At 44.8% G+C, this 25,923-nt stretch overlaps 1 protein-coding gene across 2 annotated transcripts in view; it reads left to right on the top strand.

The window, feature by feature from the left end:
* The window catches only part of PCP4 (Purkinje cell protein 4), a 72,290-nt gene that overhangs the window by 21,628 nt on the left and 24,739 nt on the right, over nt 1-25,923 (top strand). For both annotated transcript variants that reach the window (XM_063127561.1, XM_063127560.1), the window contains exon 2: nt 12,753-12,804. In XM_063127561.1, the coding sequence (XP_062983631.1) occupies nt 12,753-12,804 (52 nt within the window). The remainder of the gene's footprint in view (nt 1-12,752; nt 12,805-25,923) is intronic.

Raw genomic sequence — 25,923 nt, 5'->3', positions numbered from 1 at the left:
CGTCTGAGTCTGTTTTCGGTCCAGAAGGTGTGAATTGGGTAAATCCTGATCAAAAAAACAAACTAAATCAAGTTTCTAGTATTCAACCGTATTAGTGCTGAATTAGGGTTGCCAACTCTTTAACAGCTATAAGCCAGGCAGATATATCATGGCCTTCTCCATGCTCGGGATAATTGTACCTACTGAATTTGGATGATGCAGATGGATGAGAATTTCATTTCAATAAGAATTTACAAAAATTAGCAAAATTCTTCATATTCTGGAACTTGACATTAAAAAAAAGTGAAACTGACAGATTTGCCAATTGAGTGTTGAGTTAAACCCTAACCTCTGCTTTGCCCTGTCAATGCAGGTGTGGTGGTGATTGACATGAGGGTCACTATTTTTTTAAAAAAAATCCTCCCATTACTGTAGTCAATGGGATGAAATTCCATGCACCATTTCTGGTGATTGTAGTAAACGTCTACTGGTTGAGAGGACATGGCTGTGGATAGAAGGGCTACAGAATCTGGCACAAATATGCACCTTCTCTCTGCTTCCCATGGCCTTTTCTACACCATATGGTTGTAGAGGGAAGGAGGGAGGGAAGGTGTTGCAATATTCTGATTCCGAGATCCTCCCCTTAGTCCAAATGTGCATGCGACACCCCAGGAGGAAGGAGGGATGTTCCACCTGCCATTTTTAAAGAAACAAACAGAAGATGAGCACACGTGTGCTCCAGCTAAAGGTAATTTGTTTTTTTAAAAAACCCTGCTCCCCTGCCCGCCCCCGATGGGCACGGAGAGCCTGAAGAGCTCCATGCCCATTGCCCATTTCCTGCCTCCTCGTGTTTACTTGTGAGGAAGCAGGACTAAGCTGGGACAGGCACCCACACACCTCCTCCGGTCTTGGGAGGATCCCGAGACCACAGGAAGAATTGGGTATTCCGAAGGATTATTTACCCCTGGGAAAACCCATGCTCGTCCCCGCTTGCCCCCTGGAGTCCCTGTGCATCATTTGGATGCACAGGGACTCGGCCATGACCAGCCTGGATTTTCGGGCTGGTGTAGAAACAGCCCATGCCTCTTCCCCATTTTAGCCATTCTGCCCACATATCTTCACCAGTGCAACAGCTTTGCTGGCACAGACTTACCAGTGGAATTACTCTGCTGGTCGAGTGTTTCTCCAACACAGGCGTGGGCATCTTGTAGCCCTCCAGATGTTTGGGCCTACATGCCCCCTCAGCCCTAGCCAGCATAGCCAATGGTGAGGAATGATGGGAGATGTAGGCGAAAACATCTGGAGGGGCACAAGCTGCCCACCCCTGCTCCAGTATATCTGAAGTTTTCCAGTCACGTATTTTTGTGGTGTTGACGTATGGTGTGTTCCACCAGCATGGCAGGGCTTCCACCTCATCCTCTGCTGGCATGTCTTTGGCATAGGAGAGTGCCCTAAAATGGAATCACTTTGCAATCACTTTTCTCAGGATCACTCACTATAAAGGGATAGGAGAGAACGAAGAGCAACCCCTCTGCTGTTTGTTACAGGCATATCTGCATGCCGTCCCACCCACCCCCATCCCCTTTTTCGATTGGTTATAAAATGAAGCATCTCTGTGTGGCATCTCATTATGTATGGACAACAGTTAGTGGCTACAAAGCAGAATGAAAATCAATACCAAAAGAAGATTTGTGTCTTTTACAATAATGGAGTCTGGATCAGACCATTCCTCCTAGCAAAAAAAATAATTCTTTTCTTAAACTTATGAGAGATTTGTAATCAGAAGGAACACCCCCTTCGGAAATTAAGTTGTTTATGCACTGTATCCATTTTTCCTGATATTTGCTAGTACATCTGTTGCCCCCTAATACTCATATATCGATTTGATCTGACTAACAATCCCCATGATTAACATCCACCAAGTGTGGAGGGACTGTAGCGCAGTGGTAGAGGACATGCAGAGCCCAGGTTCAATTCCTGCACGTGCTGGAAAAGATTCCTGTAGAACCACTACCAGTCAGTATAGACCAGGGGTCTCAAACCTCAGGCCTGAGGGTAGAATCCAACCTGCCTGGCGTGGGTGGGTGGGTGTCCCAGATGGCCATGCCTACTCTCCCGTGTCTCCAGGTGTTCCTGCATCCTCCACTCTGACCACCTGTTATTTCCTGGCTTTTGTTTAATTTCTTCTGCACTGCCTCTTCTGGGTCTACGTTACTGGCCCCTAAGCTTTCCTTTGTTCAACATTTAGACTTATTAAATTCAGGAGTGCCATTGAGAAAGGGGGAGGGGAAAACAACATCCCTCCCATGTTTCAGACCACCCATGTTTATTCATCAGGACCATCTAAATCTTTGGTTATTATGAAATATTAAAAGTAACCAGAAGATGTCTTCTCCCTCGCTCATCATACTAGAACCTGAGGCCATCCCAAAAAGCTGAAGCTGAATGGGGGTGGAGACTATGGAATTCACAACCACAAGAGCATCAACTTAGATGGCTTTAAAAAGGGAGTAGACAAATTCATGGAGGATAAGGCTACCAATACCTGCTAATTATGATAGCTATATATTGCTGCCAGTATCAGAGGCAGGAAGCTCCATTATACCAGTTACTGGGTATACAGCAACTTCCCGCAGGCATCAGGCTTTGTGCAGGCATGTGGCTGTCTAATGTGGGAACAGGTTGCTGGACTAGATAGGCTGTTGGTCGGATCCAGCACAGGGGTCTGCTTATGTTCTTAAATACCCTTAACACATACTGCTCTTTTGCAATTATTTCACCATTCTGCTTTTTAATCCCGCTGAGAATCTTGCCCAACAGTGAAATTAGAAAATCCAATGAGATCACTCTGGGATAATGAAGTATTTGGAAAACCTTATCACACATGACTATGGGTCAAATCAGACAGGTGCTCGGGATGGTGTGTGTGTGTGTGTGTGTGTGTGTGTGTGTGTAAGAGAGAGTGGGGAGTGGCAAAGAAGCCCTTTACTTCATTGTGCAATCAGTGAACTTGCCTGGCTGTGTGTGGCATCCCAGCAGCAGGCTCCATCACAACCTACCCACAGCCATTGTAAGCAACCCTTGCCTGTACAACTGTACCCGCCAAGGGGGCTGCCTGTGTGATTGGGAATCCTTAGAAAGCGGGATGCCTAATCACTCAGAGGGGCTTCTGGGGGTACTACACATGGCAGCTTTCTACAGCTTTTCTAATAGGTCAGGTCAACATACGCAGCTGCAGTCCCACCCACTCCTTGCCTATTCATTGAATTCCTAGAGAATGACCAGAAAGGGCTAAAGTGAGTTCCTGATCATGCAGACAAAACTACACATGCACAAGAACATTTTGGAGAAATTCTCATGGGCTGGGTTCAGGTTTGTTGTGCTTAACTTACTTAGAAGGTAGCAGAGAGATGTGCCATAGTGTCCTGCTTCTCATGGTGCAATCCTCTCTCCGGTAGCCTCCTTGGCTTCCCATGCTTCAATTAAAGCCCAGGGGAAGGCATCATGAGAGCCTTCCTTCCGTGGGCCTTTTACACTTCAGGAAAAACAGGCAGCCTGGGAGCTTGCAGAGCAATGGAGAGATGTGTAATTGGAAGAAAATGCACGGCCCCCTTGGCCACCTCATGGTGATTAGATAAACTCAAAAACATCACAAAAATATAGTATAAAACACCCTGAGAATGAGGCAGAAGCATGGAAGCCTTTTTCACAGGGGAAGAAAACTTTTAGGAAACTGGAGGACAGATTTAAGCAGAGCTCTAGCTGCACCTCTTCTCAGAAGCTAAATACAACAACGCCCCCCTCACACCTGCATTGTGGGGGATGCAAAATGGGGACCCGCCTGCCACAATTGACCCTGTTGTCACTTGCAGTGCCAACCCTAAAAAATAAAAATAAAATTGTTCTGGAAAAAAAACGTAAAGAAGCTGTGCTACAATCCTTCCCATGGTAAGCTCTACCTGTGAGTAACACTTGAGAGTTTCTCCTCTCTCTGGAGATATTCAGTGAAATTGTCCCTGCAATTTCTCCACTCACAAATAGGGTGGAGAATTTTGACAAGCCATTTCTGCACAGCTACATTTAAAGTGTGTCCACTCAAGTACTATTCAGTCACTCTCCCCCCCCCGCCCCCATACACACTTGACAGTGCGAGGGTAAGAGTGGGGTTGAGCTTGTGGGGCTTACCCTCTTCCTTCCTGCACATCCCAATCACCATTCCTGCAGCCTTCCAGTCATCAGGGGTTGACATTCTGCAGCGGAAAGCCTTTTCTACTCAAATAGGCACACCATGCAATTGAGAATTCTGATTTTCCGGGGTTGGGAATTGCATGGGGCACCTACAGGAATAGAAAGTAGGGGTGTGCCTGGACCCCCCGCTCCGCCCTGCGGGGCGATCCGAAATTTTTGGATCGGCCCGCTCCGCACCGCTCCGCCCATACTCCGCTCCTCTTCGCCGCGGAACTCCGGCTCCGAATTGGAGCTCCGCAGTGGAGGGGAGTGGCGCCAGGTAAGGCCAGGAGAGGAGGGCGGGGGGGTTACCGGGCCCTGCCGCCGCCGCCGCCCGTGCGGCAATGGCGGCAGAGCCCGGTAAAGGACCAAGGGGGAGGGGGGCCTTACCTGCCTTCGTCCGCGGTCCGTCGCGGAGGCAGGTAAGGCCCCCTTCCCCCTTGGTCCCTTACCGGGCTTTGCCGCTGTTGCCGCACGGGCGGCGACAGCAGCAGGACCCGATAAACCCCCCCTCCTCTCCCTTACCTGCCTCCGTCTGCGGTCCGTCGGCTTCTTCAATTGAGCCCGTGGTTCAACCAGGAAGTCAGGGCCGCACTTGCGGAGCGGGGGGCTTGGCCTGCCCTTAAGGCAGAGGCGAAGAGGATTGGGGGGCCGGCGGAGCGTGGTGAAGAGGATCGAGGTGAAGGTGGATCCTTCGCCTCAATCTGGAGCTCTGCCAGAAAGGTAAGTGGGGTTTACCGGGCCCTGAGCTGTCGCCGTCGCCGCACGGGCGACGGCGGCGGCAGAGTCCGGTAAGGGACTGAGGGGGAAGGGGGCCTTACCTGCCTCCGCGATGGACCGCGGACGGAGGCAGGTAACCCCCCCCGCCCTCGATCCTCTTCACCACGCTCCGCCGGCCCCCCAATCCTCTTCACCTCTGCCTTAAGGGCAGGCGAAGCCCCCCGCTCCGTTTCTAATTCGCCGGTCCGATTAGAAGTGGAGCACATCCCTAACAGAAAAGTCCCTGCACTGCAGAAATTCACCCCCAACATTTGGGGCGCTCTAGGGATAGGGAAATGTGGGAGGAAGCTGACCAGTGGGTTCATTCCTGCTCCCCCCTCACATAGTGGTAACCGCATGGGAGAGGGGGAGAACAATTTAATAGGACGTCAGTCAAATGAACATGCACATGGCTTGGGTTGTGGGCCCTACCGCCACTATCCTGCTCTTCCTGTACAGGCATTTGCTCAATCTGGACGTGTTGTGTGAAAAGAGTCGATGTCAGCACTTCTTGGACTTCCCCAAAAATCTAATACTGTTTCCTCCTACTTGTTGTTAAGGCAAAAAGAACATCACAGTCTTTGTTCTCCCTCATTAGTCTGCAATGAAAGTGTTTTCAGTTGTTTTTTTTTTAAAAAAAATCAGAGCGGATATTTATGACTCATAAATAAAACCTTCCCAAAGGGCTTTTTATTAATGAATAACTGACCACAACCCATCACGGAAGGTAGATAATGAACAGTCTTAAAGAAATGAAAGGGAGGTATGAAATTTTAAAGAAAAATACAGCCTGGAGGAACAGCAAGACATAGGGATATATATATAGAGAGAGAGAGAGAGAAAGAGATGAAAAGACAGATTCCATTTTCTTAATAGCTAGGAAGTCACTTGTGGCTTTGTTCTATACTCCTAAGGACTATGCCATATTTACTGAACATTATTTATTATCCTGAGAATTATGTAGAAAGGGATGGCTGAGGGGACCCTCTCTTCATCTTAGTGTTTGGCCCGCATTACAGCTTTCACTCTTTCTTATCAAGTCAAAATTCAGAGTGAGTTTTGCTTTCCATGCAACTTTTAATGATGTGACTTTGATGTTCTGCACAACCACTGACTTTAAAAATTTATACAGCCCCAAGCAGTCATAAACTGTGTTTCCTCCTACGCTCCGTAGCGACAAAATTGTTTATCCTTTTTAATGTATAATCATTATGGTTTCGCATTCATGTTCATTTCAGCTCAGGAGTCTCATCTGCTAAAGGTAACAGAATAATTTTGCTTCTGTCTCCTGATATCTACTAGTGGTGTTTGCTGTGGAATGTTCTGAGGAATTGTAGATGATACAGTGGGAGTGTGATATCCCACCGGTCAAATGCAGAGAAAACCACCCCACTCTAGTATATACTAGAGTCGAGTGGAAATTTCATTTCAGTGCATTTTAAATAAGAAAGTACTAAAATTCTCAAAGTTCTCCATGTTTGGGAAATACGAAGAACTTGATTTTTTTTTAAAAAATGTGGGAAACACTGAATCTGATAGATTCATCCATCCAGACCTGGGCTTTGAGTGCTTTGCTCTTAGAAGTCTGGGTTTGAATCCCTTTGTATTCAACCATGTTGATGATGCTGAATTAGGGATGCCACCACTTTTTTTTCTGATAGGTTCCTCATCTTTAACAGCTACATGGCAGGCAGGTACTACATGGTCCTCTACATGCTGAGAATAGTTGGATTATTGAATTTGGATGATGCTGATGGGTGAGAATTTTGTTTCAGTTAATCTTTTATAAGAATTTACCACAATCTACAGATTTCTTCAAATTTGAGATGGGAAAAACCTTGAGATTTAAAACATTTGAATGTGAGAGTAAGTGAAATGGACAGATTAGTCCATCCCACATGTACACTATAGTACGTATTAGTGCTGTGCCAAAAATTTCAATTATTGTGTTTGTGCTATTTCATGGGGGCGTGGAATGAAAACTCTGGTGAAAGAAGCTGGGAGAGGTGAGAATTTCAGAGAATTTTCTCCTTGGGAAGGGGGACAGTTTCCACATCCCTTTTTAAGTGTAGGGAGTCTTTCTATTTAAAAACACACACATTCCCCAGACTTGCAGCAGCCCAAGAGTTCTTCCTTAAATGTCAACTGGAGAGGGAGAGGTCACATGGTCTCCAATAGGCATTCATGAAGAACTGTTGGGCTCCTCCAAGTGTAGGGCATGTTGTTGTTGTTTTTAAAGTTAAATATAGAAAGAAGACACCTAAACAACTGGCTACACTTTAGAAAGGTATGTGGAAACCCTGTCCCCCTCCCCAAGGAGAAAATTCTCCAAAATTTCCCCCCTCCTGCAAAAAAAGGCAGAAAAACCAATGCCTCTTTCACAAGGAGAGAAAAAGTTCTTGAAAACGGGGTAGGATTTGGTGCAGCACTAGTACGCATATGTCATATATTATCTCATTTTTCTGACCAAAATTCCTTCCCAAAGTGGCTAACCTCAATACAAATTCAATACAGTGTTGGTGGAAGAGATGGGTGGGCTTTCTCTGGCTATCATCAGTTTGTCTCAGAAATGAACCGGGCTGTTTCCCCCCATTGGCAAATAGCTCAGTTAATTGCGAAACCAATTCAAATTGGCTACACTTCTCCCACCCTCCATGAGCTGCCCTTTTGCCCCAAGTTGCCCCTGCCCCCACCCCCAGGAGGGTGGATGCTTGGCTCCCACCATGAGTTTTCTCTGGGGCAGCTCTTCAATGGAGGGAGAAGTTGGAAATTCTTATCCAGCTGGGATTTCATTTCTGGACCTGAGCCCAACAAGCATCGCCAACGTCTCTATCTGGTGGCAAGATACATGAAAATGAAACATAGGCTTCGCCTCCAAGATTACAAACTGAAAAGACAAGACACATGAGGAAAGGGGAAGGGAAGGGAAGGGAAACATAGAGGAGGAAGGAGATCAGTTCTGGAACAAAATGGTGAACTCTAAACAAGCACTCATAGCCTGAACATCCCCTTGCTAGTGGGGATATCGGCCTTGCCTCAATGGATATCCCCTTTGCAAGCTTGGCAAAGGCCACAGCGCTTTCCCTGTGCTACTGCAGTTCCAGGGCAATGGAGAGAGCAGAGTTATTTCTGGCAGAAGTCACTTCTTATCTGGCTGACAGCCCTGGTGTTTTATGTACTCCCCTGTGCCTTGGAGGTGGTTTGCATCTAGTCTCCTGAGCCAGGGAGCATAATTTAGAGAAGCAGGCCCAAATTCAAGCCTGAGCCTCTGCCATCATTGAGCTGATGGACTTTCCTGCTCCTGTCCAGCTATGCCGCAACCCCCACTGCTTGGCTCCTGAAGCAGAAGGAGGATGTTAGACTATCCCACATCTCAGCCAAAGCCTGCCTCCCAAAATGGCCCACCTCAATGGAACTTCAATACAGCATTAGTAGAAGAGATGGGCGAGCTCTCTCTAGCTCACATCAGATTGGTTCACATATGACCTGGAGCACTTCTACACTGTGGGTTTTTAAAAACTTTCTGTGTGCTGCTCTGGGAACCTGTTGAAGGGTGGGGCATAAGTGCTGTCACTCAAATGAATAATACAACGCAGGACCCTTGAGTTGCCCAGGTTATTTGTCTCCTTAGGCATCTTCTTAACAATGTGGGGTGTGACATCATCACGCTTCACATTGCCCTGAATAGAAAACAATGACGTCATCTTTACACATTTCTTTCACTAGGTTATTAGACATTACCGGGAGATGTGTGGGAGAATTGCAGGCCAGCAGCCAGTATGTGTCCCCTAAAACACCTTCTTCAGCCGTTATGACAGAGGCTCTTGCTTCAAATGCGCTGAAATGAGAATGTAAATCCTCCATTGGCCAGAAGAATGCTAATTTTGTATTACAAATAGCTCCCCGCCACTTTCTCTTACCCATTAATCACCATCAAACATCCAATACACAAAAAGCTCAAAGGCAATTTATGATAACACACATAAGAACTGACTTTATAGAGTCAAGCAATCTCTGAACGGGAAGTTATGCCAAAGACAAGAAAGGGGTGGGATCGTTGCCAGGTTGTAAGGATTAATGTTTGTCCTGGCCTTCCTCCCAGGAGCTCAGGGCAGCATATATTGTTCCCTCTCCCCCATTTTACCTTCGCAACAACCCTGTGAAGTAGGCTAGTCTGAGGCCTAATCTACACCAAGCAAGATATTGCACTATGAAAGCAGAATGAAAGCGGTATATAAAAGCCAGGAGCCACACTACTGCTTTATTGAAGTGCACTGGCAAACTGTTGGGGCCCACTGACACAGACCATATACCGCTTTCATAGTGCAACATCCTGCTTAGTGTAGATTAGACCTGAGAGAGCATGACTGCCACAGGGTCAGTTGGTGCGGTTGATGGCTGAGTGAGGATTTCAACCCAGGTCTACCTGTTCTTAGTTCAGCTCTCTAACTGCTACACTGTACTGGCTCACAAGTATAACGGCTTTGAGCTGCAACTGACACTGAGGTCTAAGCAAAAGCAGGGGGTAGACTTCATGACACTGGGTTGGCACCACCTCCCTCCTCAACCTGGTGCTTTCCCTCTCCTAGGGTGGTGTCAGGTAATTCCAATGCTGAAGAGGGAGCGTGGGGTTTCTGGGCAGCCATCCAGGTCCCAGAGTCGCCACCACTACCCTCTTCCTGGTGGAAGATGACCAAACGCTAGTTGCCTTCCACCAGGCTCTGCCCCTGGGTTGGCCCTGGATTGGCCATGAGGCAATGTTACATGGCAGAAGTGCCATGTTAATATCACACCCTTTGAAAAAGTTGGGGTAAATCCCCGACTTTTTCATAACGCAGCAATGCAGGAAAGCCCCTGCGGTGGCTTTGAACCTGTGCCTGCATCATCTCTTGGACACTCTTGGATGAGACCGATTATCTGGATCCATTTCAGTCGGGTTTCAGGCCTGGTTTTGGCACAGAAACAGCCTCGGTAGCCCTGCATGATGACCTATGTCGGGAGAAAGACAGGGGGAGTGTGACTCTGTTGATTCCCCTTGATGTCTCAGCGGCTTTCAATACCATCGACCATGGTATTCTTCTGGAACGTCTGGCTGAGTTGGGAGTGGGAGGTACTGCATTGCAGTGGTTCCGCTCCTACTTGGCAGGTCGTCTCCAGAAGGTGGTGCTTGGGGGACATTGCTCAGCACCGTGGACTCTCCAGTATGGTGTTCCACAGGGGTCAGTCTTGTCCCCCATGCTGTTTAATATTTACATGAAATCATTGGAAGTGGTCATTCAGAGTTTTGGATTACGTTGTCATTAGTATGCTGATGACACACATCTATTTCTCCTTCTCATCTTTATCAGGTGAGGCTGTGGATGTGCAGAACCAGTGCTTGGCTGTGACAATGGACTGGATGAGAGCTAATAAACTGAAACTCAATCCAGGCAAGATTGTGATGCTATTAGTGGGTGGTTCTTCTGACCAGATGGAGGGTGCTCAAGCTGTTCTGGTTGGGGTTGCACTCCCCCTGAAGGAGCAGGTTCATAGCTTGGGGGTTCTCCTAGAACCATCTCTGTGCCTTGAGGCCCAGGTGGCCTCGGTGCCACAGAGTGCCTTCTACCAACTTCAGTTGGTGGCTCAGCTATGCCCGTATCTGGACAGGGGTAACCTGGCTTCAGTTGTCCATGCTCTGGTAAACTCCAAGTTAGATTACTGCAATGCACTCTATGTAGGACTGCTTTTGAAGATGGTTCAGAAGCTGCAGCTTGTGCAAAATGCACCAGCCAAATTGGTAACAGGGACCAGAAGGTTCGAACATATAAGACCGACTCTGGCTCACTTGCATTGGCTGCCTGTACGTTTCTGAGCCCGATTCAAGGTGCTGGTTTTAACCTATAAAGCCTTACATGGCTTGGGACCACAATACCTAATACCTCTTCTGACATGAACCTACCCATACACTATGCTCAACATCTAAGGTCCTCCTCTGAGTACCTACTCCGAGGGAAGTTCGAAGGGTGACAACAAGGGAGAGGGCCTTTTCAGTGGTTGCCTCCCCCCCCAATTATGGAATGATCTCCCCGATGAGGCCTGCCTAGCACCAACATAGTTATCTTTTTGGCACCAGATGAAGACTTTCCTTTTCTCCCAGGCATTTAACAGCATATGTTGAGTTTTAACTGACTCCAAAATGAGCTTTGGCCCAGTGTTAGCTGTTTTTATGCTTTTGTTTTTAAATTTTGTATATTGATTTTTAATGTTCAGTCTTTTTAATCTAATCTTTTAAATCTTTGTAAACCACCCGAAGAGCTTTGGCTATGGGGCGGTACATAAATATAATAAATCATCATCATCGAACCGACGGGGCGCAGATCCACAACCATCATGGGGCTTTCCCCGTGTGTAGACAGCCCCCAGATTATGCTAATGAGGACTGCAGCTGAACTTGAGAGCTAGATAAGGCCACTTTTGTTTGCTGTCCAAATGCTGCATGTTCAGACTAGTGCTCTACAGTTTTGATTGACAGTTTTCTGTTTCTTTGCTCCCTGTGAACTCAGCCCACGTGTTTTCCCAAGGTAGACAGCTCTCAAACACAAAGAATTCTCTATAGCAATGTCATGTAATTTTAGTCCTTCTACATAGACAAAGATATTTGCTCATGTGCAGCGATACCATGGATCTGGGTGTCTGGTATTTAGGGTCCATTTAGAGTGGACATACCAGAAAGGTCATCTCGTCCTAGAGCCTCCAACTTGGGCACAGACATAACTTTTGGCACACACCCCATTTCACTCCCCCTCCTGATTTTTACTTTTTTTAAAAAAAAAATTGCACCTTTTTTAATACTGGGAGCCTGGCTTGCTACAAAGCAAAGGGCTGCACTGCAATACCATCGTTATTTGGGTTCAAAAGAGTGGCTTTGTGTTTTGAAGCCTAGACCCCACCTCTGCTTTGTACTTAGACTCTTGGGCAAATTACCTTTCTTTTAGTCTCACTAGTTTGCCTTCTGGGAAATGAGTGTTTCGTGACCCACCATGGGAGCCATTTTATGGATGGGCAAGCCCTCCCCTTCATGGCAGCCATTTTGTGATGCTCTCTCAAAATTCCAAATGTGTCCATCAATGCAGAAAAAAATCAGGGCCCCTGAATCTAGTCCAGCTCTCTGCTACAAACCAATACTATCTGTCCCCAGAGAGCAGTCTACACAACTCAGCCGGTGTACCACAGAGAGCAGGTGCAATGCAGAAAGTTGCTGATGCGGCAAATAGTTTGGATGATTTGCACAATGAGCCTAGCCACAGGCTGCAGTGGTAGGCAAAAAGAAACTCAGCCTCACTTCTAATGATCTGACCTGACTTCACGACTGCCATCAGTCAGACACAAAGTAAGAACAAAATAGAGCTGAAACTAAATTAAAAACAGCACAGAACAATGGAGAATTCCTAATGCACTTCAGAAGAAAAACTTACACCAAATCAATATTCAATATATATTTTTAAAGGGAATTCAAATTACAATGTTTTGGTTTTTTGGGGAAAACGATGTATGGGCATTTTGAAAACCTAACACAGAACAATGGAAAATTCCTAGTGCATTGGTTTCACTTCTGATACCCAGGCAGGTAATTTGGCACTCCAAAATCCTGGTAGAAATTTAGATAAGGAGAATCTTGGAAGCAGCCCTACAATTGGCACTGGGTGCAAATGACAATGGGCCTCAGTCTCACCATCACAACAATGTACTTGTCTAATGCAAACTCAACGTCTACGGGTCCTCATCCCCTTTCTTTTCCTCTTTCCCAGAGACAAGGTGCTGGAGCAACAAATGGAAAAGACAAGACATCTGGCGAGAATGGTAAGGTCTTGTTGGAATTATTTCACAGTGGTGACTCCTGCAGCATAGGCTTAGGCATGGAACTAATTCCTGCAGGAGTTTGATGGAACTATAATGGCCCAGCAAGCGTGCTTAGAATTGCAGACCTAGTCAGACTTTCTCCTGTCCTCACTAACTCCCACCCACTACCCCCAAATAACTGGTTCTGTGTCTGCCATGTTTTCAAGGCTTCCCTGATCAATTACTGTCAAAAACTTGATAGTCTCTTTAAATGTTACAATTCATATTTTAACTCTGACAATAGCCATTTTGCTTTCAGAATGCAGTGCATGGGACCTACAACTGTTGCAGTGTGATGTGGTCTTGCTCAGTGTTCCAGCCAGCCACCTCACTCTCCCACTCACATATAGGCAACCCTTGGCTTATGGACCACATGTGGTCCTCAGAGACCTTCAGTGTCTGCTGCTCAACTACGGTTAGATTGTGGTGAGGAAGAACTGCTTGGGAATGACCCTTCCCATGTGCCATCTTCCTTCTGGAAATTGCACTCTTCCCAGAAAGACACTGCATGGATGGAGAAGGTCCTGTGAACATCTCCCATTTCTTAGCTTCTCTGATCATGCTCAGGTTGTTGGTCCCTTACTGTGCAAAGATACCTTAAGGAGATTGCTAGTCTAGAAAATACCAAGGTCTCAGTTGTGCTTCTCTGGGAACCCTTACGACACTGCCTTCTCCTCTCCAAGAACAAAAAAACCAAGAGGTTTCCAGTGAGACTAAAATTCCCCTTTGTGCTGTGTGTGTGTGTGTGTGTTTGTGTGTATGAAAGGGAGGGAGGGAGGGAGGGAGATGCTGGCCCTGGCCATAGCCAGCGCTAGCCCAAGACCCACCCAACACTGCTACCTTCAGCTATGCTTAACACCAGCCTGTGGCCCCCAGTCCAATACCATTGTTGATTATGGTCCTGATGGACAAAAGGTTGCCCCTTCCCAACATTGAGCCAGCATTCTGTGGCCACTCATCATTCTCAGTCAACATTAAATTGTGTTGGGGGTCCCCCTTAGAGGTTTTTTTTCTGTAAAGATTGTATGTCTACAAAACATGAGGATTCTCTGAGCCTGCTGACCTTCCTCTTGTGCATGGACCATTTTGGCTCTATATACAACAACACTCATACCTCTGTACATTGAAGATAGAAGGAAATATCTTTGGCCACTTTACTCCAGCTGCATAATACTCTCAGAGTGCCTATAGTTCTTTCAGAGGCCTTCAGATCATTGCAGCAGGGTCTCATCTTTCTTGAGAGTGACTGACTTGCTGCTTTAAAAAGCATTGTAACAATGAGAAGCTTCTGAAAAGTAGAGGTAAATTCTGTCCCAGTCAGCCATGCATGCCCAGTGGTCTCTCATTTGCCATCTTCCAAATGTAGCAGCATTTCACATGCTGACTCAGGAGAAAAATAAAAATGTAAGCTAGTTTTAAAAGATTATGATAACAATGACCTTTTTGCGAATATGATGTTTTGCTGTCGTTTAAAGGCAAGGCTGTTCTTCCCAGCAAGAAACACCGAACAAGTGTGAATTGGAGTGGATTCACTTGGCACAAGTAGTAGTAGCAGATTAGGTGTGTGGGGGGTGCATGGGGGAGGGAAAGATGAATACACACACAGTACATTTGCAGAGCATTATTGTATACCATTGTCCATGAAAGTTTATGGCAGAATAAATGTGTGAGTCTCTAAGGTGCAAAACTCTTTGTTGTATATAGTATTATATATCTCTTTTAGATCACGATCCTCTTTTCCTATGTATTGAACTATATATTGGACAAATTCATGGAGGAGAAGTCTATCAATGGCTATTACTTATGATGGCTATATATTAGATGCAGTATGCCTCTGTGTACCGATTGCCGGCGAACATGATCTGGAAGGTGCCACTGCATTCATGTCCTACTGGTGGACTTCCTGCAGACAGCTGATTGGCCATTGCAGAGATGTACTCTTGGTCTGATGCTGCATGGTTCTTCTTATGTTTTTAACTCTCACTTCTATTAGAAATTAACAGTACAATACATTTCAATGATAAAGACATAAAAATGCACACGCTGCAGCCAAAAATCACATACATAAATTGTACATACACACTGAATCTCAGTTGTGGACAAGATCTCAGGATTATATCCTGTTTCACTATTTCATCAAAACCACCAAAGGATATTTTTCTTGCAAGGCAACTGAAAGTAACCTTCTGGCTACTTGAGCATCTTTTCCAAAAACTTGTTATCTGATAAATCATCCAGGAGAACTCCCCCAAAGGGGGTTATTGTTCCCTGGAGTCTTTAATATGAAAGGCAATTCTCAAAGATATGGAAATGTTATCCCTGAGCTATATTCTGTTCCCATCCCCAAGACTTCCATATCTATGTGAATTAAACCTAAGCAGTAATGGGGCTAAACTGACCTCCCTAGGGAGGGAGTTTCATAAACATGTCAGAATGGGTTGCTTATACCTCCCTCTTGTGTGCATGGATGATGTTGTATTGGATATAAAAGGATTCACACTCTGACAATGAGATCACAGTTAGTGTATCGAACCGACGAAGTGGACATGTCACGTTGATCTTTCCCAGAGTTCTCTGTGCAAGCCTAAAGGCTTCTGCTGACCCAGTGGAGGAGGGTCGGCAAGGTTAGAGCAAGGGGATTCATGTATCTCAGGATCTATGCATGGCTGTTGCTAAACAGCAAAGCAGCTACAATAAACCTTGAGCTTACTAACTGAATTGTTCGCCATTTTGAGATTGACTAATTACATGATGAACTGAGTCATCTTTTGGGGGTTTACTTCCCTAATAGGGCTGCATGACTTTCTCCTCAGTGCTGTTTATATAACACAATAATGAAACACGATGTCCCTAATAAAATTACACGATGCAGTTAAGGCATCCAATGAAAGAGAAAGGCACATTTTGGGAAGACCCCCCTTTTCCTTTGCACTGAACGCATTGGAAAAAGAGCCGATTCCCCCCCAACCGGCACATGTTCGCTTTGCACCTGCAGCAGAGCCTTCCCGTTCTCGAGACGAGGGAAGATATTTCAGTCTTTACTATCTTTGGCAAGTCTGGCTGAACGTGTTTTCAGTGCCCCTGCTTTCCTAGAAAATAACCGAAGAAGTAGTACATGTCCCCATTCGCCCTGCCCATCCGCCCCCATTCCTCATGCATGCCCGTTTTCTTCTTGCCCCCCCCCAGTGATGTCCCAAGCATTATATTTTCCATCGCTCAGCCCTCGCCACCGCCGCTCTCCTCCCTTCACACCAGCCTACGTGCCTCTTGCATAATTTATAAGCTGTTGCCATACAAACAGCCGAGCAGATTTTTGCGAGTGGAAAGCTGCATTTGTGCCAACACATTCTGGCTTCCAAATTTGCTCAGCCTCCAAAAAAGCATACCCCAAATGACAGAGCCTGGGTCGCCGGGTTCCTCTTTTCATTTTGTTTCTCAGTAGCAGTGCATGCGTGCCTTTCTTCTCTGGGCATCCACGCTCCCTTTGGAAAGCCACACTGAGTAGGAAGGTATTATAAGAACAAGGATGCATGCGAGGCCTTACTTTCCAAGGACGAGCCTAAGAAGAGAATACGATAGGTTCGAATCAATTGGACAGGAAAAACAAATGTGTCTTGACTCAAATATTTGTTCAAGGATAACCTGTACTGCAAAGAATGTGTGTGCTTGGGAATGGAAATGCCTTCAAGGGCACTGAAATACCTTGTTGGAAATAGGAAAAGGGCTCCTAGAAACCATTTCCATTGACCATACCCTAAGTAGTAAATTGACCTCGCACAGTATGCTGCTCATGACTGCCTGCCAGGCTCCCCAGCACTTGTTTGGGACCACTGCCCCAAACTGCATCACTTTGGGCACTTTGGGCATGGCAGAGACCATCAGATGCAATGTTTTGAATTTTTTTTTTTATAAGAATTGACTAAAATTCACACAAAGTCCTTCATATTCAGGATGGAATGAACATGTTAAAAAATGGAATGGGGGAGAAACCGAAACAGACAAATTTGTCCTTACAGGCCCAGGGATAAAACCCTAAACAGGGCATTCTGGGGATGGGGTAGGTTAGAGGCAGCCTTGAATCCACTGGATCAAGGCTTCTTCATCCCCCTGAGAAGCCCTGGGATCAGGCCTCCCATTTCTACCAGCCTGAAGCTGGCATAAATGTTTAAATTCTCATTGAAACCAATAGAAAAGAGGAAAACCCCTCCCCAAACAGCCATGATGGAAAAAAGGCAAGTCTGCAGCCTTCCTACAGGCAGGGCTTTGGAAGTGGTACTGCTTCATTCACCTCCCTTAGGGTTGCTCTGCTCCTTGCTTTTTCTCTTTTCTTTTTCCTTTTCTTTATTTCTTTTTCTTATTTTGGAAATAAAATTCAGGTTAGAATGCCTGCCTTGTGTGAACTGTTTTTAATATCTGCAATGACTGTATTCTACATTTCTCAGAATGGGCTGCAAATTGATAGACCATGACATATTCATAGGGACTTTCGGGCTGGTACTGGCCAGGGGTGGCACATTCCACTGCAGCTAACTTTCCATTCCATTGGCCTGCCTTCGCAATGAAGGGTGTATTAGTGAGACTCCATGCAAATAAAAGTGGATAACAAATAGTGGTTGGCTCCATGCCAAAATATAACCCACAATTTATTAGTAAGAACATAAAAAAGTCAAATAAATAAAACCAAAGTTTGCGTTCTGGTAGTAAGAATTATTTCTTAATAGTATGACTTAGTAAGGATTAAACACACAACATCTCCACTCTTCACAATGTTCAGAGGTGGGGTGTAGTTCCGCTCAGTATGCAATGGCATCAGAACAAAGCAAAAGACTACGAAGCCCATTTAAATGAGAAGTTATGTTTGGTTGAAAGTTATGTATTCAGAACATTTTGATGTGGCATTTACTTAGGAGGGGTGTGCTTCACATTCAGCCAAATACTGAACCAGAGTGGGTTGATTCAGAAAGACCTGGGGGATGTTTTATAGGAGTTTTATGGAAATCAAAACAGGGCTCCTCTAAAGTGAACTGAATCTAAACCTGAATTCTTCTTAAGTTCTTTAATTATTTGGAGGGACAGAGAGGCCCAGACATTGTGTATGAAAAAACTGATACATTTCTAAGAACATAAGAAGAACCCTGATGCTGGATCAGACTGAGGGTCCATCTAGTCCAGCATTCTGTTCACACAGTGGCCAGCCAGCCGTTGGTCAGGGACCAACAACAGGACATGGTGGCTAAATGGAGACCTGATAGAGGTGTACAAAATTCTGCATGGTGTGGAGAATGTGGAGATATTTTACTCCCTCTCTCAACATACTAGAACCTGGGGTCATCCCATGAAGCTGATTGGTGGGAGACAAATAAAAAGAAGTACAAGACAAATAAAAGGAAGTACTTCTTCACATAGTGCAGAGTTTAATTATGGAATTCACTCCCACAAGATGTAGGGCATGGCTAGAGGGAAGGAGGGGGGAAGGATTGCAGACTTACTGGCTTCTGCAATTCAATCCCAGCATCTGTGCGACGTCTTACAAGCTAAACAATCCCAGCTGTTGTAACCTTCCCTCATAAAGGAGATGCTCCAGCCCCTTAATCATTTTAGTAGCCCTTTTCTGCATTTTTTCCAGCTCTATAATATCCTTTTTTAGGTGTGGTGACTAGAACTGTACAGAGTATTCTAAGTGTGGTCGCACCATGGATTTGTATAAGGGCAGTATGGTACTGGCCGTTTTATTCTCAATTCCTTTTCTTATAATGCCTAACATGGAGTTTGCCTTCTTTACAGCGGCCGCACACTGGATGGAGATTTTCATTGAGCGGTCCACCGCAATCCCAATATCTTTCTTGTTCAGTCAACACCAGCTCAGATCCCCTCAGATTATACTTGAAGTTGGGTTCCCCCCTCCCCAACGTGCATCACCTTACACTTGCTTACATTGAACCACAACTGCCATTTGGATGCCCTCTCCCCTACCTTGGACAGCTCCCTTTGGAGCTCTTCACAATCCCTTTGTGTTTTAACAACCTTAAATAATTTGGTGTCGTTGGCAAACGTGGCCACTTCACTGCTCACTCCTAATTCCAGATCATTTATGAGTAAGTTGAAAAGAATTGGTCCCAATACCGATGCTTGTGAGACCCCACTATACTTCCCTCCATCTGGAGAATTTACCATTTATTCCTACTCTCTGCTTCCTGTTCTTTAACCTGTTGTACTTATTTGCCTGCAGTTTGGTAGGTTCCATCCCCTCACAAGGGCTGCTATTCCTGTGAATTTCATCCAATTTGATCAAAACCCCAAAAATGTTATAGTGGGAGGCATGAAGCATAGGATTTCTGAGTTGAGAGTTGGCTGTGGCAATCCAGGGCGAATCAAATGGCCTCCAAGTCGCTCTGAGGCAAATGAGGCTGTTTTCTGAATTGCCATATTGGGGTGTGAACCAAATCTTGTGATCAGTGCACACCCTTAGAATGGGCAGTGTGACACAGAATTTAATTTTACTGCATAGGCAGTGGAGGCTGGTGAAGCAGTTTGCTGCAGGCACCACTTGCCACTGCTCTGGGATAATCAAGGAAGGAAGGGAAGGGTTCATCCTTACAGCACAGACAGAAGGTGTTGGTGGATGCAGGGGACACTTCAAGCCAGTAGGGGATAGTTCCTCCCAGTGAATACCACCACTGTTTAGATTTAACTACTGGTATTTCAATACAGATGTAGCTATTATTTGTTGCCTGCTAGCATTTGAGGTTAGGTTACAGCTTATGCAGAGCTGTGGTTTCTTACAAACAAGAGAGGTGTTTTTTCCACTCCTTTGTAGAAGACCTATATTTGCATTCATTTCAGCGTCCCTGTGTTAACTCAAGTATAATAATGTACTTTTATTTTGCCCAAAGATCTTCAACTAGACACATTGGCTTCAGTCCTGGGTACAATTACTGGTCTGCAAGCCCCTCTAGGGATGGCGGGGAGGGAGCTTAACCCTGCCCAATCTCGTCGTAAGAATAGCTCATTCTGAAATAGCTTGTTTAACAATGGAAGGCAAACTTTTAACAGAAATCCTACTGTTTGGTGTAGGGGAATCTGGCACTGGAGCTTCAAGAATCCAAAGCCCTGCTGGGCTTGAGCTGGCTGTGTAAATGAGAAAGAGGAGTGACATTTTTTTTAACAATTCCTTTTCCATTCCCCCCCCCCCGCCTTAGACTGTTTCCCTCCCATTGATATCAGTATGAGAGAAATGAATAACACCTGTTCCATGACAGGTGTACTTCTCCCATTCTGGAGGCATATTAGGGCCACGGTAGACCACAGCCTCACTGATGCACCCAGGGAATTCTCCCCTCCCCAATCCACCCCCTTTCACCTCCCCCGGCATTGGACAAAGAAGGGCTGCAGAGGTTGAACCCATACTCCTGGGTGCAAGGACCTTGCCCACCCTTTTCTCTCTGAATCCGAGCACATCTGACCCCTCCTCCTGTGATCAGCCCTTTCCAAGAGGAGCGCACCCCAGGGGATGCTGGTGGCTCAGATGTTGTTTCTCCTGAATCAGAAACAACTTTGGATAGCTCCTTTACAGTTCTGACTGGGGGCATGTCTACACTTAAGGGCGTAGAGGGGGGAGGATCATGGTCTTACCTGCCTCCGCGATCCTCCCCCAGCGTCTAGATGGCCATGCAATGTCCCAGAAGGAAGAAGGACATCACCCCCCCCTTTTTTTTTTTTTTTAAAAAAAAAGGAGGAGCCCTAATCTGGGGGAAAATACAGGTTAAAAAAAGCCCATGCCCAAACGCCTCCCACCATTCCAGGGATGCTGAAATTGCTCTCCTCCAACCCCAAAGTGCATGGAACCCCCCCCCCCCAACAGCTCTATGCCCATTTTGATAGCTGTGGTTACTTGCAAGGAGGTGGAAAGCTGGGATAGGAGCCCACCCCCTCGGGGAGCTCGGCGTCTTCCCGGGACCATGGGCAAAATCGGGATAACCAAAATTGGTTATCCTGGGAAAATGGAGGGGTGATCCCTGCTTGCCCCTGGGATTCCCTGTGCATCATTTAGACACACAGGGATGATATTGGGACAACTCTGGGGGAAAAGGCTGGTGTAGACATGCCCTGGATCTGACTGAAATGTGGAGTGGATTCACCGCCCCACTGACATTGCAGCCACCAGCCTCCATTGTATGCCCATAGGGAAAGGGCAGAAATCAATGCACCGGCTTCCCCTACCCACAAGGATCCACTAGAATGGAGCCCGAGTGCATCTCATCTCACCTTCGCACTCTTCTTCCTTGGACAGAGATGTTCAAAGAGTGTGGGTGGAGAAATTCAGAAGAGAATCCCTCCAGGCTAAATCAAAGACAACATAAACCCGCCTTTGGCAACCTGGTGCCCTCCAGACATCTGGGAATAATGGGCACTGGGTTGACAAAGGGTGATATAAACATTGGGGGGAGGGCCGTAGCTCAGTCGCAGAGCTCCTGCTTTGCAGGCAATAGTTCCCATCTTCAATCCCTCGATAATAGTCCTACCTGAAGTCACTATGGGACAATGCTGGACTAGATAGACTAATGGTCTGGCTTGGTAGAAGGCAGCTTCCTCTGCTCCTAAAATAGAAGTAGGATGAACAGAATTTTTGTCTTGGTTCTTTTTCCTCCCCCTTCCTGTGATCTGCACCAAGGCTTACTTCACTTCCCTGACTGACCTGCAGCTGAATATTTCATCAAATAACTGTATCTTGTCATTCCCATGGGCTCCCTTTACTGGCACCTCATTAAAAATTGTATCTGCAAAGAGATCATCATTGTGGCAATGGTTCTTTGGCCTGCCATGTTCTCTAGGTGAACTTCACAGGAACTTTTTGTTTCATGTATCATTTGAGATGTTCTGCACTGATTCTGCCATCGCTTCTTTCCTACCCTAAACAATGAATGTGAAACTATGCACCTGTGCTCAGCTTAACCCTGCCCAGTAGCTTGGCTTTTTACCAGATGAATCACTCTTAATGAGTAGAGTTTTAATCAATTTGATTGAGTATGGGGCAGCCTGCATAGAAAATCTGATTTAACTAAGTTTTATTTTTATTTAGAATTAATTACACTTCAGTTAACACTGTAACCTTTTATAGCTGGTGTGAGATTTGTTTTACACATTGGAGTTCTTTATGTGCACAAGTCAGATTGGCAAGAGATAAAAGTTCCCGTCTGAGATCTATCCCCACAACTGGATAAACAAGCCTTTCTCAACTTGTTGCCTTCCAGATGTGGCAACAACTCTCAGAATCCCCCAGCCATCAGGGGGAAGGCAACAGATTGGGGAATACTGGGATAAACTTAACAGAGCAAAAGGATAACTTCTTTTAAAAAAGCAATACTTTTTAAAATGTAGAATCTGTGGATATCTAAGACTTTGTGCTGGGCAGAGAGAGGGAGGAGACACTTTCCCTCACTTTGCCTTCTTCTCTCCCATATGCCTCCTCCAGATCCCTCTGCAAACTGCTTGTATGATACTGCTGATTCTCAACTCCCCAGGCATTCCTCAGGCACCTTGGTAGCAGACTGGCCTTTGCTTGAGCTGGGAGGACCAGGCATATTACCTCCCCACACACTTTAATCTCCCATCTATGATTTACAACAGTGATTTTCAGCCTTTAACTTAAACATGAATTTGGGGACCCATTCCTTCTTTTATGATATAGTTGTATGGTGGTAGTTGGGATGGGGAGAAAGTTGTTCATTTCTCATTTCCTTGCGAACTAATTTCACGCTTTTGAACCAATCTGCATACCAAAACTCAGTTATGCTTTGACATCTCCAAATTTTGCAATGGAGTTCTCCAACCCAAAAATATGTAGAAAAAGAGAAAAAAGTGTATATTAGGCAAAGTTGCAGATAAAAATGCATGGAGTAGTGTGTACAAGATTTCAGGCCAAATGTTGGGTGAAAATATTCTCATCATTTGGGAAGAACCAAATTCTCAAAGTTCAAGACAAACCAAATTTAAGACAAGAGCATTGAGAAACTGAGAGAAACCCAAATTGACCAATCCATCCCCTATCCCTAGTGATGGTAATGCTGTTACAACTCACCTTGGGTCAAAGGACAGGGTGCAGGATGCAACAAGCCATTGCTTCATTTCTGTGAAGGACATTTTTGTATTCTTACAATGCTCCACCAGGTAATCCAGACCTTTATGCAACTCTAACAGCCCCACAAACTGCAAAGGATCTGCTTCTAATGATGGTGAAATTAGGGAGGAAAGAAACAGGCACACACTTCTCATCCTCATCACTTTAAAAATAGCAAAACATTTTTAAAATTTAACTACATAACCTATTTTTTTTAATTTACAGTATGTTTTTCTTCCTAAGATGATTTGGTTTGAGCAATGCTAAAAGCCTTTGAAACTGATGTCATTTTACTGTCTGATAATACAATAAAATGTTAATCATCATCATAATCTTTGGAAATTGTGTGTGTGTGTGTGTGTGTGTGTTTCAAATGTATGCAACTAGCATAATGCATTTAGCTAGATGCTGCAAAATTGCCATGTAATTTGCCATAATTGGAAGACTCTGCTTGAGAGACTGACAGAATTTTGAATAGCAGGAGAGCCATAAATTAAAAGTAAAGATGTGTCCATTGTTACATTCATTGTCTGGAAACAAGATCCTCTAAGGGCTCTCTGAGAACAATCCACACTGATGTCAGTGGGGAGAAGGCCTTTTAACATGGCTACTAGCAGAATGCAACCCTTTCTGTTGTCCTGAGTACAAGTAATAATACAGCATTCAGAACATACATTCTTACATATTATATCATTTATTTGCTTACATGGTGTAATTTTTCCTCATATGTTTGTTATTATTTTTATTACATTTATATACTGCCCCATAGCCGAAGCTCTGTTGTTGTAGTTGTTGTCATTACATATATACTGATTAATATCATAACATCCCAGAGCAGTTTACATATACTGCACCCAGCTGTGGCCAATCAGTAGCTTCCTATAGCATGGACTCCACACAGCTGTGGCCAATCAGGAGCTCCCTGTGTCATGTAACTATATTTGTGGGACCAGCACATATGGAAATAGACGCATAAGGGGTTAAGTTTGAATTGGACTCACGTGAGCAGGAGGTGTTATGTGGCTATACCATAGTGGTAGACTTCATCATTGGATTATTTATATCTATTAGGGCTAAAGCAAAGGTTCACATGGATATGACATTTGACAAATCTTTGGAAAGTTGATTTCATCATGTTGCATTTTCAATTTTATCTTTATTATTTATTTAAATGCTTATATACCACTTTTTAGAATCAAAGGCCCTCACAAATTGGTTTACAATAAAAATAAAAATAATCCAATACATAAAACACAAAATTCAAACCATCCGATATAACATCTTACATGAAAACAGCAGTGGTTTAAAAGCTTTTCAGACAACAACTTAATTAAAATGTTCATTTTCAAAATGCCTTGAAGGATGTGTTTTAAAACCTATAATGCTGTTTCTTCCCTGAAAGCCCTGCAGCGAGTGAGGGGGGGCAGTGTTGTTTTCAGCTCCAGGGAAGAGGTGGAACTAGTGCTGTGCTGAAACTGTCCTCCAATTTCTTCCCTGATGAAAGATGCTTCAGCTTATTTACAACTCCTTTTGGTGCTGTTTTTGAACTTACCCAATCACTTTGAGGTGGCTGAGGGTGCTGTTTATGTTTTCTTTCTATTACACATCTCTCCATTGCTATGTAGCCTCCTAGGCTGCCTGCACTTCCCGATTTGAAAAAGCCCTTTGGGACGAATTACCTCATAATGTTTTCCCCTGGGCTTTAATTGAAATATGGAATTGAGATGATTGTACAATGAAAGACAGGACACTTGTGTATACTTCACGGCCATCTGATGAATAAGGGAAGCACAACAACACTGAACACAGCCCACAGAATTTCTCTGAAAACGTATTCTCTGTTGGATTTATTTTTGAAAGTATTTTCTTATCTATCAAAATGAATAAAAATGCCTGCAAAATATGGAAGAGGTGTTCGGCTCAGCACTAGTCTTAAAGATTGCCTCCTCCTAGTCTGCCAACATGTTTCAATTATCTAAGGCAGAGTTTTCATTCTACACCACCACCATCTGAAGTGTAATAGGTGAGGATGTGGGACAGGTCCTCCTCTGTTGTAGCACCCAGGTTGTGGAATTCACTCCCCCAGATTTCCTCCAGCAGCACCCCTTCCAGCAGCAGATAAAAATGGTACTTTTTAAGGCATGCATTTGCATTGTGATTCGAAAGACTGCTGTTAAACTCTGCTTATTGCTTTTATGTTGCTTGGTGAGTGGTCTTTTTATTGTCTAGTTTGTTTCTTGTTTTTCTTGTTTTCTTGTTTCTTGTTCCACCCCCTCAAACTGGTGGGAGAGAAGGGTTCAATGAGATGGAAAGATGGGGTATGAATACATTTTAAAACATACAGATCTCCATTATCTCAATTACAGCCTTTAACTCCAGTGAGAGCCAGTGTGGTGGCGTGGTTAGAGGGTTCAACTAAGACTCACTGGGTGAATTTGGGCCAGTCAGTGACTCTCAGCCTAAGCTACCTCATAGGGTTGTTCTGAGGATAAAATAGAGAGGAGAAGGATCATGTACACTGCCTTGGGATTGTTAGAAGAAAGATGGGATATAAATGCAACAAAAATAAAATAAACTCCCTCCCCTTTTCTGCACCAGCCTTGAGTTGGACACACTCATGGAGTTTCTGGTACTTGGACACCAGAACTCCCGTAGTGAGAAACAGCAGCTCCTTACCAGAATCCAAAAATTCAATTTGGGGAGCAAATTCAAATGAGAAAAATGTACTCAAGAATTCTTGTGTCTGGAAATTCTTTTTTCTTTTATCTTGGGAATAATTTCCCCCTAAGTAATAATGACATGATACTATATCAAAATGCTGTTCTGCTCTTGATAGTAAAAGCAGGTAAGGCATGATAATGCTAAGATTTTGAACAAGCTGACTTAAAGTAGCAGAAATTTCTCTGTAAAATTGCAGATGTAAAGCAAATGTACCCCCATCCATTCATTAGATTACCAGCACA

This window comes from Elgaria multicarinata, chromosome 5 (assembly GCF_023053635.1).
Source record: "Elgaria multicarinata webbii isolate HBS135686 ecotype San Diego chromosome 5, rElgMul1.1.pri, whole genome shotgun sequence".
NCBI classification, from domain to species: domain Eukaryota; kingdom Metazoa; phylum Chordata; class Lepidosauria; order Squamata; family Anguidae; genus Elgaria; species Elgaria multicarinata.
This window is presented reverse-complemented; position numbering and strand designations above follow the sequence as displayed.